This window comes from Melitaea cinxia, chromosome 18 (genome assembly GCF_905220565.1).
Source record: "Melitaea cinxia chromosome 18, ilMelCinx1.1, whole genome shotgun sequence".
In the NCBI taxonomy this organism is placed as follows: domain Eukaryota; kingdom Metazoa; phylum Arthropoda; class Insecta; order Lepidoptera; family Nymphalidae; genus Melitaea; species Melitaea cinxia.
In genome coordinates this window covers 12,778,504-12,791,443 of record NC_059411.1, presented here as the reverse complement: position 1 = coordinate 12,791,443, position 12,940 = coordinate 12,778,504, and the positions used below count along the sequence as shown (strand labels likewise).

At 33.4% G+C, this 12,940-nt stretch overlaps 1 protein-coding gene across 1 annotated transcript; it reads left to right on the top strand.

Moving 5' to 3' along the window:
* The first annotated feature begins 5,036 nt into the window (after positions 1 to 5,036).
* On the top strand, positions 5,037 to 11,740 carry LOC123662132 (probable maleylacetoacetate isomerase 2). Its single transcript, XM_045597017.1, has 6 exons — positions 5,037 to 5,056; positions 7,396 to 7,438; positions 8,294 to 8,471; positions 8,973 to 9,091; positions 9,887 to 10,098; positions 11,429 to 11,740. Exons 1-6 carry the CDS (start codon positions 5,037 to 5,039, stop codon positions 11,553 to 11,555), a joined length of 699 nt encoding a protein of 232 aa, XP_045452973.1. The 3' UTR covers positions 11,556 to 11,740.
* The last annotated feature ends 1,200 nt before the right edge of the window (positions 11,741 to 12,940 follow it).

Below are 12,940 nucleotides of genomic sequence, written 5' to 3'. Positions count from 1 at the left end.
GCCAAAAGACTCCTCACAGATTTTGAGTAGCTTCCGGAGGCCACTGACCGAAGGACTAAGCAGAACCATGTCATCTGCATAGCTGATGTTGTTTATAAAGACACCATCAACCGAGCATCCGACACCGGTTCTGCCAAGCCCCTCTATCAGCTGGTTAATAAAAAGGTTGAACAGCCTTGGTGAGGTAAGCCCTCCCTGCCTCACTCCACAATTAAGCTTGTAGGGGTCACTCATAGCGTCTCCCCATTTAATTACATTGGACTGATTACCGTACCAGTACTGCAACAACGATAACAGCTCCGGCCTTAGACTCGTTTCCGTCCTAAGTTTGTGCCACAGAACTTTATACGAGACAAGGTCAAAAGCTTTGGACCGGTCCAAGAAGCACGCATAAACCTGCGTTTTCCGGTCTGTGTAGTATCGTACAGTCTGCTTGAGACACATAATCGCGCTCTCCGTAGACAATTCGGGTCGGGGTAGACAATATAGAAGACATGTATCGCTCATATGAGTAATAAAGGAATACATGATACCATCTTTCCCGGGAATCCTTAACATTTATTAAAACTCCTTTCAATTCAGGTAGTAGTGTAAAGGAGGCATTAAGAACGTCGGAGGTACAATTGCAATTATAGCCTGTGGAATTAGTCAAACTGTCACCGATGTCATTGACATTTTTGATAAATGTGTTCTCATTTGATCACTGTCGCATCTGTTAGTGCTCCCGCACACATACAATTAAGTTGGCCGACTACCGAACAACTAAATTGCGTACGTGTGCGTACGTTTACAATTTAGTTGATCAACTTTATTTTGTTGGTTGGTTAGCCGCAGACTATTCGATTTAATCAGTGACAGTATTGCTAGCGCGGTGCGTGTGCGTGAAAATGCGGAAAAATAACGCTCTAATTGCTCTAATATTAAAAAGAAGACGAAAACAAAAGAGCAAGAAATTTGGGGTGCACCCTATATTAAATAATAGATTAGAATATGGGAAGCATCATACATTGCATTCTAAACTCAGATGTTATACAGATAAATTTTTTTCATACTCCAGAATGAGTATTTCGTCTTTTGATGAGCTCGTATATTTAATTGGGCCAGCAATAATCAAACAGGACACACCTTTTCGACTCGCTGTAGCCGTTGAAGACAGGATTTTTTTGTTTAAATATAATTAATATATATCCATGGGCTTTTGAAACCAATTTCCTTTTTTAACCGACTTCCAAAAAAGGAGGAGGTTCTCAATTCGACTGTATTTTTTTTATGTATATTACATCAGAACTTTTGACCGGGTGGACCGATTTCGACAACTTTTTTTAATCGAAAGGTAGTGTGTGCCAATTGGTCCCATTTAAATTTATTTGAGATCTAACAACTACTTTTCGAGTTATATCTAATAATGCGTTTTTACTTGACGCTTTTTTCGTGGACCTATGTTGTATTATATCACATAACTTTTTACTGGATGTACCGATTTTGATATTCTTTTTTGTTGAAAAGGGGATATCCCTAGTTTAGTACCATGACAAGGAAGCCAGGATCTGATGATGGGATCCCAGAGAAATCGAGGGAAACTCTCGAAAATCCGGAATAATTTTTTACTGGGTGTACCGATTTTGATTATTTTGAATTTAATCGAAAGCATATGTTTATCATGTGGTCACATATAAATTTTATTGAGATCTGATAACTACTTTTTGAATAATCTTTGATGACGCGTAGTTACTTGACTATTTTTTCATCTATCTACGTTGTATTACTTGTCGAAGTAGTTGAAATCGGTTTTTCTTCGTTTGCGTGCAAACACAATTATTATTTCTAAATCATGCTATTTTTTTAATTTAGGTATAACTAAGTGGTTAATTTAGGTATAACTAAGTGGTTAATTTAGATATAACTAAGTGGTTAATTTAGGTATAACTAAGTAGGTAATTTAGGTATTTTATTATTTATTTTAGTTTTTAGGTCGAAGCGCTATTTATAACGAAGCGCTATTTATAACGAAGCGCTATTTATAACGAAGCGCTACTTATGACGAAGCGCTATTTATAACGAAGCGCTATTTATAACGAAGCGCTATTTATAACGATGCGCTATTTATAACGAAGCGCTATTTATAACGAAGCGCTATTTATAACGAAGCGCTATTTATAACGAAGCGCTATTTATAACGATGCGCTATTAATAACGATGCGCTATTTATAACGATGCGCTATTTATAACGAAGCGCTATTTATAACGAAGCGCTATTTATAACGATGCGCTATTTATAACGAAGCGCTATTTATAACGAGGTGCTATTTATAACGATGCGCTATTTATAACGACGCGCTATTTATAACGATGCGCTATTTATAACGACGCGCTATTTATAACGATGCGCTATTTATAACGAAGCGCTATTTATAACGAAGCGCTATTTATAACGAAGCGCTATTTATAACGAAGCGCTATTTATAACGATGCGCTATTTATAACGAAGCGCTATTTATAACGAAGCGCTATTTATAACGAAGCGCTATTTATAACGAAGCACTATTTATAACGAAGCGCTATTTATAACGATGCGCTATTTATAACGAAGCGCTATTTATAACGATGCGCTATTTATTACGATAGCGCTATTTATAACGATGCGCTATTTATAACGATGCGCTATTTATAACGATGTGCTATTTATAACGATGCGTTATTTATAACGATGCGCTATTTATAACGATAGCGCTATATATAACGATAGAGCTATATATAACGATAGATAACTCTTCTTCTTCTTCTTCTTCTTCTTCTTCCTCCTCCTCTTCCTCCTCTTCCTCCCCTTTCGCCTCTTCCTCCTCTTCCTCCTCGTCCTCCTCTTCCTCCTCTTCTTCCTCCTCTTCTTCCTCTTCTTTCTCTTCTTCCTCTTCCTCTTCTTCTTCTTCTTCCTCTTCTTCCTCTTCCTCCTCTTCTTCCTCTTCCTCTTCTTCCTCTTCCTCCTCTTCCTCCTCTTCATCTTCCTCCTCTTCCTACTCTTCTTCCTCTTCTTCCTCTTCCTCCTCTTCTTCCTCCTCTTCTCTTCCTCCTCTTCTTCCTCTTCTTCTTCCTCTTCTTCTTCCTCTTCTTTTTCTTCTTCCTCTTCCTCTTCTTCTTCTTCCTCTTCTTCTTCTTCTTCTTCCTCTTCCTCGTCTTCTTCTTCTTACTGACGGCTGCACCCCAGCACCCAGGTCAGCACCCCGTGCCACTTTTGGACCCAGCGACTTAAGAGGGGACATATAGCGTCCACCGTCGCTGAGCCCGCCACCGGAGACCCCAGACTCTCCTCGCACTTGTTCATCAGGGCCCTCTGAGCTAGAGCCCTGATGTCCGGCGTTCGGTCCGCACTCTCGACTTGTCCTCTAGGTCTGAGGCTCGATTTCGCCGCACACACTCTCGCGAGCTTCTCCGCCTGGAGTACCCAGGGCGGTTCGCTCGTACCGCACAGTATCGTAGGGCACCGTACAGTGCCATGCTGCGCACTATGCTGATGTAGAGACCCTAGTCCTACCCGCCTACGTTGGGCAGGAGTCTGCCCAGCGCGGTGGCGGCTTTCTCAAACCTCGGAGCGAGCTGTGTAAATTGCGGACCTGTAATGTATTGTGGAAAATAATACTAATTACTCGATAACTGTACTGTACTGTGTGGCTACGGTACTAAAGAATTTAGCCACCCCCTCTCTTTCCGTGGGTGTTGTAAGAGGCGACTAAGGGATAACACAGTTCCGCTACCACCTTGGAACTTATAAAGCCGACCGATGGCGGGATAACCATCCAAGAATAAAATTTTAAAAGAATATTTGCGGTGTGATCTACAATCGATACCGAAGCCAAAAATATAAGTTTTTGAATTTTTGTCTATTTGTCTGTCCGGGATAAACTCAAAAAGTACTGCATGGATTTACTTCAAATTTAGCACGAATATTATTAAGAAGTCGGGTCAACATATAGGCTACAAATTATCACGCTATCACCTACGGGTAACGAACAGTGAACCTTTATTTCTTCAACGCATTCTGTAACAACGTGTAATCTAGCGACACATATTTGAATGTTGTTGTTATTATGTTAATAACCATGCTTTAGGCTAGCTTCACACTATAAACAGTATTTTAGTATCATTAATTCTGTAGTATTTTAGTATCAGCATTTCATACATTCTGTAGTATTTTAGTATCAGCATTGCACCCGTGCGAAGCAGACCCAGAAGACCACGCACACATATATAACGTACAAGCCGGTCACTTTTAGCTCTGTGAGGTTGGTACCTCGTACCAATTTCGTGGTCGAAATAACAACTACTCGACTGATTTTAAAAACTATATCATTAAAATGCTAAGTTAATACTGAGTGACCTAGGCTATAGAAATAGCCTCATCAGTCATCAACCAAGATTCGGTTGTTAATCTAAGTTGAATTGTTGCCAGGCGTAGCTGCGGGCAACGGCTAGTAACTAAGAAAAAAGTCAAGAGGAAATAAAACAACACAAATTAGTGAATAGTGAATTTATTGCCCTCTAAACATTACAAGCTTATTGTGTATGTTGCGAATTCTATCGCTGGGTGAAAAAAACTGTTTTGTAGTATGATGTATGCGTACTTTAAAGTAATGCACAGCGACTGCTTTCAATAACATTAATCTATGATTATCAATCAGTGATTGGTTATCATTATTGTGGAGATCTACGAATATGTTATTAAGACGTGTACAGTCCTTAAAACATGAAAGCGTCAATTTCTGCATTAAGTTTTCCTCATTGAAGAAACTGATACCTTCATGTAAACGCATTCAAAAAAATTTTTCGGCCCTTTCACATATTTTAATTGTGCTACCTGACAGATAAATTAGCACCCCTTCATCTTTTTTAGCAATTAATCCATAATATTTATTCGTGACTAAAGATAGGAGACATTCCTCACATTTAATTAATTTTCTCAATTTTTTAACTATGAATCCTGTTATATACGTAATGACTTCTTGTGTATACATAGAAAGCCTAAAAGGATCTGCCAAGTAATCATGGTCACTACTAATAGTTGGTACACTTTCTTCAGACTCATTATTTTCAGGTATCAGCAATGATTAAAGAAAAAAGTGTATCAGTATATTTGTAAATAAATTAATTTTCTTTTCGTAACGCATTTTACTGAACGTCAAAATGTTTATATCTTCAAGGGGAATACAATTTCCCGTTAAGATGTGTTTTATTTCACCGTGAATAGTTTACTCTGTCTACACCTACCCACCCCAGCCTGCAAAATAATGATATTTGTAATAAAAAAAATACTAATTGATAGATTTTGAATAGCTCAATTCAACTACGTTGTCCTTTTAAATTGCTCACCTCAAATTATATAATTAAAAATCAATTTTTTTAAAAAAAAAATCAAATATTTTCAAACTACTATATCTTTTGATGTATACAATATTTTAAATTGCTCAATGTGTTAAAGAACTGCTCAAGTTACATTTATAATTGCTCAAGTTCAGTTTGGAACAGCTCCACTTTTCTTAATCTTATTATCTATTATCTATATATATAAGAATCAATTGCTGTTCTTTAGTCTCGCTAAAACTCGAGAACGGCTGAATGGATTTATCTTATCTTGGTCTTGAAATGTTCGTGGAGGTCTAGGGAAGGTTTAAAAGGTGAGAAAAATTCGAATAATTTCCGGGAATACGGTGATTTCCCTACGCCCGGATCTTCGTCGACGGGTAGGACGTCTGCGTCCCGATCAGTTGTTGCAAACGAAAATGGAGGAAAGGAAAGGAAATCGAAATTAAGGAAAGTGGAGCTGTTCAAAACTGTACTTGAGCAATTATAAATGCAACTTGAGCAGTTCTTTAACACGTTGAGCAATTTAAAATATTGTATGCATCAAATGATATAGGAGTTTGAAAATATTGATAAAATAATATTTTTCAACGACTTTTTTTATTTATAATTAAATAATTTGAGGTGAGCAATTTAAAAGGATAACGTAGTTGAATTGAGCTATTGAAAATGTATCGATTAGTATTTTTTTTTTTACAAATATTTTTAATTTATTTGTTCAAACAATTTACATTTATTTAAAAATTAAGGAAAGTGGAGCTGTTCCAAACTGTACTTGAGCAATTATAAATGCAACTTGAGCAGTTCTTTAATACGTTGAGCAATTTAAAATATTGTATACATCAAAAGACATAGGAGTTTGAAAATATTGATAAATGAATTTTTTTCAACGACTTTTTTGATTTTTCATTAAATAATTTGAGGTGAGCAATTTACAAGGACAACGAGGTTGAATTGAGCTATTGAAAATTGAACGATTAGTTTTTTTTTTTACAAATATCATTATTTTATTTGTTCAAACTATTTATATTTATTTTAAAATTAAGGGAAGTGGATCTGTTCCAAACTGTACTTGAGCAATTATAAATGCAACTTGAGCAGCTCTTTAACACTTTGAGCAATTTAAAATATTCTATACATCAAAAGATATAGGAGTTTGAAAATATTGATAAAAGAATATTTTTCAACGACTTTTTTGATTTTTAATTAAATAATTTGAAGTGAGCAATTTAAAAGGCCAACGTAGTTGAATTGAGCTATTGAAAATCGAACGATTAGCATCTTTTTACTACGAATATCCGCAATTTTTTTGGCTTCCCATCATTGTCTATGCGCATCTGCAGCGCTCACTTTATCGATATAAACGTTAAATTTGTTCGAACTTTATATATTTATTTAAAAATTAAGGAAAGTGGAGCTGTTCAAATCTGTACTTGAGCAATTATAAATGCAACTTGAGCAGTTTTTAAACACTTTGAGCAATTTAAAATATTGTATACATCAAAAGATATTGGAGTTTGAAAATATTTGATTTAAAAAAAAAATTGATTTTTAATTGTATAATTTGAGGTGAGCAATTTAAAAGGACAACGTAGTTGAATTGAGCTATTCAAAATCTATCAATTAGTATTTTTTTTTATTACAAATATCATTATTTTGCAGGCTGGGGTGGGGTAGGTTCTGTCTACGGTTACGACTGTACAAGTGTAATGGCTACTCCCCTCCGTGTTGCTCTATGTTTATTTGACAATCCCCAATATTTTACTCTATGATTTTACAAATGTAAATGTAAATCCAAGATTTGACTAAATTGGGTGAACTGCTCTTTAGCATAAAATATAAAAGTATATATTTAAGAAACAAATACGTAACTTAAAATTTAAATATTTACAATATAACTTAACTTGGTGTATTAATATTTAAGTATCGCATAACTTTATAATCCGCTAGAAATATAAAGTATTACTGTAAAATCAAATATCCGATTTAAAAATAAAACTTGGTATTTATTTCTATTCAGTGATTAACCGCCGCCAAAATTAGTTACTATTCCAAGTACAACGGGAATATTTCTACTATGTCTAAGGTAAACAAGATCAATATTAATAAATTAAATCCAGTTTATTAGCATACCTGTTGTTCAGGATATAGCTAAAGTAATTTGCCGGCCCCTTGTTGTCGGTTTTGTAGTCAGTCGTATTAAATCGTTTATTCGTGGTAACATTTCGATATAATGGGTGACATTACTGAACAAATGGTTGGTTTATTTAATTGTATACTATATTATTTGTTCTATAAAATAATCTATTTGAAAGATCTACATGATGTGAATTCTTTAAGACTCCACTGGCTTAAATTAATAATTTGATAATAAAAGAAATAACCCAATATATAACTATAAAAAATGCTTTTTACTAACTAACATATAATTACGACTCAGTTGGCTTTTAAAAGTGTAAAAATCACCAATTTAAAATTATTTTTACTATTTTTTTTTGGATGCTTATGAGTGTTGAAACCAATTAAATTTCCTTCTAATTAAGTTGAATTTAAAAATTTCTAGAAAATAGTTTTGTCCTTTTTTAAATAATTGCCTATAGAAATGAGTTTACTATAAAATATAGAAGGTGGTATTGTGAGAGTTTTCAAAGCCAGTGGGACTAGTCAACACTAGCTAAGAAAATTGTACTCTAAATTTTAAAATTATATGAAACAGTAGATGAGATCCGCGGTTTCACCCACATTAATTTAACAAAAAAGAGGTACTAAAATATTATATAGCTTCTATCCATCCTCGATAAATGGGCTATCTAACACTGAAAGAGTTTTTCAAATCGGACCAGTAGTTCCTGATATTAACGCGTTCAAGCAAACAAACAAACTCTTCAGCTTAATAATATTGGTAAAGATATTAAATAAAAAATAATTGTTGTTATTACAGCCAGTGTTATATTCTTACTGGCGAAGCTCCTGTTCTTGGAGAGTGAGAATCGCTCTCAACCTAAAAGAAATACCATATGATATAAAAGCTGTTAGCTTAATCAAGGGTGGTGGGGAGCAGCATTGCAATGAATATCGGGAGGTGAATCCTATGGAACAAGTACCATCATTAGTGATAGGTAATTATTTCTATTACTATTTACTAATAATAATTAAATTAGCTATATATTTATTTGTTGAGAAAATTAAATTGTGTTTGGCAAATTAGTGTAAGTTTTGTTTGTGAACAATGAACAGAATTAAACAGCCATCTCTAACTTAATCCCATAAATTGTTAAGTAGCTGTTTCAAAGGCATATGGGGACGTTATGACAGTCAAGGGAGACCTACCTGATTAGAAAATTAATATAATAAAAAATTTAAAAATTTATCTTGGTGAAAAAACATTTTGTCTACCGGTCTTAAGACGTTTTTCTTATTATTATAGTGTAAATAAACATTAAAACATTTAAATAAGCTTTAATTAAATAATTTGTTTTCTTTTAAAAGAGGGTAGTTCATAAAAGGTTGGGAAACTATCCCCAACAGCTAAGCAAAAGTTGATGTTAAATCTGCCACTCCTCTGCACCGTGTTAAAATTAAAATGTCTTATGATAATTTTTATAACTCTTTCATTGTAGATGGACACACATTTATAGAATCACTTAGTATTATGCATTATTTAGAAGAAACAAGACCTCAAAGACCACTTATGCCCCAAGATTGTTATAAGAGAGCAAAAGTCCGGGAGATTTGCGAGGTATGTTATTAATTGTTGTTCTGTTAGTCACTAGTGTTAAGAAAATATATTCTTTACAAATTATATTCATAGTAAGTTTAAATTTAGATATATATCAGTTAATCTTCAAGAAAGACACACATGGACAATAGGTTATTGCAAAAAATTAAGTTTCTTTCAAACCAAGTCTAATTGTAATAATAATGATCTCATTTAATATAAATTCTTAAAATATAATTTTAATTTTGTAATAATTAAAAAAAAGCTTATTGAACTAAAATACTTTTGAAAATTATCTCCTTATGTATATAATTATCGCGCGACGTCGCGTTGGCGCAACGGTCACAGCACTGGTTTGTGGCTGTGTCGCTGGCTGTTGCTGGTTTGACCCCTGTACACGACAAACATTTGTATTGGCCATTCAGATGTTTGCAGTGGTCCAGGTGTTTGTGCAGTACTTGTGGGTCTCACCATCTTGCCTTGGACAGTATGTTAAGCCTTCGGTCCCCTTTGTTATCATGTACATCTGATATACCTGCACTAAACCCGCAATAAACCCGCATTGGAGCAACGTGGTGGATTAAGCTCTGATCCTTTTCCTACGTGGGGTAGATGTATACAAATGAAACAGCACAGTGTTGAATTTGTAAATCTACAAACTTACAAATTCTACTTTTTTGAAATATTAGTATTATACAGAGAAAAATACTTGGATTTTTTGGAAAATAATTGTATATTTTTTTAACAAAATAAACTTAGGTTGTACACTAATAGGTCCTAAAAGTAAATAAATTTTATTTTTAAATAACTCTCAAGGTAATAGCATCAGGCATCCAACCTCTTCAGAACTTGATTGTTCTAATCTATGTCGGAGAGGAGAAGAAGAAGGAATGGGCTCAACATTGGATCATGAGAGGTTTCCGAGCAGTTGAGAAACTGCTGTCATCGTGTGCAGGAAAATACTGTGTTGGTGATGAAATAACTTTAGCTGACTGCTGTCTTGTACCACAAGTATTTAATGCAAGAAGGTAAGAGTACATAACTATATATCTATAGTTTGGGTATGTATAATTGTATATACATATATAATTTTATTTATAAATTTCTTCTGTGTATGTTTGTCACTGAACTCCTCATAAACGGCTGGACCGCTTTGGTTACAATTTTGTATGTATATTTCAATGGGTTCATGGATGGTTTGAAAACACATTTGGACCTGATAAGTGGCACTGCAATCGGTATGTCAGCAACCAAATTTGGTAGCTGTATTCCAGGCAGGACAATGTCTGCCGGGTCCACTAATTAACTATAAATATATTGTAATTTACACACCTATGATACAATATCATAAATTCCTCTAGCCCTCGGTTGCATGGAATAGATCGATTTTTAGCAATTACTGCCATCTTTAACGTAAATTTCTTTGCTATATTCTTGTTTTATAAAATATTTTTGTTTTGGCGTATTATAATGAATTTTCAATGTTCTGTCTCTATATTTACAGATTATATATTATATTCCATTTACATTAAGAAAATAGTGAGAGATCAGTACAACTTAAATATATATTAACTAATAAGTTTTATTCAAAGATCAGTAAAAAAAAAATTGGTTGCCTGTAAAGTTGGTTTACGGACGATAGTTTAACGTGACAACGTCATAATGAAACATCTTCTCGGACGCATAGGCCTATCGAGAGGAAGAGATGCGGCGCGAGCTACAATGAACGTAACGGGACATTGAGTTATCCTTTTTCGTGCATGCAACCGGCGTTCATCATTTATTAGACGTTGTCACGTCAAAAAAATATTTTATTTAATATATTGAATCAATAAACAGTAATAGATGAAATATCATAACACTTATTTTATGAATATATTATATAATATATTCATAAAATAAATGCCAATAATAATATATTATCTTTAGTTCTATGAGAAGCCATATTTGCATATTTCTTATCTCTTAAATAATTCTGAACAGAAACATAATATTATGAATAATAATTTTTTATTTAATTATCATACAATTTTAGTTGTAAAGGTTGAATTATCAATACAATTAACATTTTAAAAAGTTACATAAAAATAAATAAATAACGATGACATAAAAAACTTCTTTTAATAAAAGGGCCTTAACTTCTTCTTATTCTTCTTCAGGGTTAATGGATTTCAATAGTGCCAAATGAGCATAGGTAATTTCGCAAGGGTTTAAACTGTTCATACTGCTAATTCAGACAGTTGAATGCAACTGTATCTATTTGAAAATTGTGATTAATTATTGATAAAATTTGTATAAAACTCATCTGTATTTTAAATTACAACAAGTATAATAAATCATAATTACTATTAATTTCAGATTTCACGTCGACCTACGTCCGTTTCCAATAATTTTACGTATCGACCGTGAACTAGAAAATCACCCGGCGTTCCGCGCCGCTCATCCTTCATCTCAGCCAGACTGTCCGCCCGAAGTTGCTAAATGAAATGAATGTTGCCAACTTGAAAAACTGCCGTGGATGTACATACCCAAACTTTTGTAACAGTAAACATTGAATTTAAATATAGATATAGTTTGTTTAATAACAGGGGTGTAGGTAGGTCAGGGGTTTTTGAAGGGGATTTTGAATTATATTCTTATAATTATATTAAACTTACGAGTGATTCACTGTTTAACAGTTAACAAACATGCACGAGAATAAAAAAAAAAATTACTTTCCATTTGAATTGTAGTTAATAATTTTAGTTTCTCTTTTATCAGTCATATTGTTATTCGAAAGTCTAGGCTTATAAGTTTATTTTCCATTTGTAACATTCCAAAACATTTTGAAATCCTCGATTTCATTTATGGACGTTTGAATTTTTGAAATGAAAATCTTTACGCACGTTTGACTTGGGGAGTAAGCTGGTGAATGCGTAACGAGGGCGTTACGAAAAGTGTTATCGGGCGAGGCGAACCGAAATTGAGAGGAAGTTTTAATTTCGATGGAGCTAAAGAAAGTAATGTGGTCTAAAACACACTCGTTTTTTTCGTATGTTTAAACTCATAAGAGATATATTTTTAAACTTTTACTATGAACACTTGATTCTACAGGACTTACTACGATTGTTATTTTGTTACTCACGATATTTCGGACCTGCAAATTTATAGATGTTATTTTGTCGGTAGGCGATAACAATTTACCCTCTTCCATCTTCGGTTTGCGTTAAAGTGCTTGCACACTACTCTGTTAGTTTAATAATATCGGGAGTTTCAAAATGACAATCGCAGTAAGTTCTATAGAATCAAAAGTGCTCTTAAATTATCTAATATACAATACCATCGTATTCCTTATACACCCCTGTTTTAAGGTTTTATACAGTAATACTAAACAGACTTTACCTATGTGTAAGTTATATTCTTTTTAATTTTGTCGTAGTGCCCAAACAATATATTGACCATAAACAATAGATCTAGTTTAGAAAACATTTCGTAGAAGAGTCCATGTCATCAGTTTGCCAAAATGCTGATAGTAGAGTAAATTACCTTTAACTTGAGGAATTAAACTGTAGTTGTGTGCTTTCGTAATATATCGTTTCTTAACAATTTGACCAAGTGTAGCTTTTTAATCGAATTATAATTGAATTTAGTCAAAGTATTCAATAACAATTTAACTAAATAGTTGAATAATCATCATTTAAATGTTAAATAATAGCATTTTTTTTTTTTATAATTCTGGAGGTAATTTTCAAAAATAGGTAGTCAGTCTATTCCACTTTTACAATATTTGGTAGTAAACTCGTTTTTAATAAGCTATTATTTTAAATACGGCCAAAATGAAAATTATTTAAAAGAAATTATAGTGTGTTAGATTTGGTTTAAAACATAATA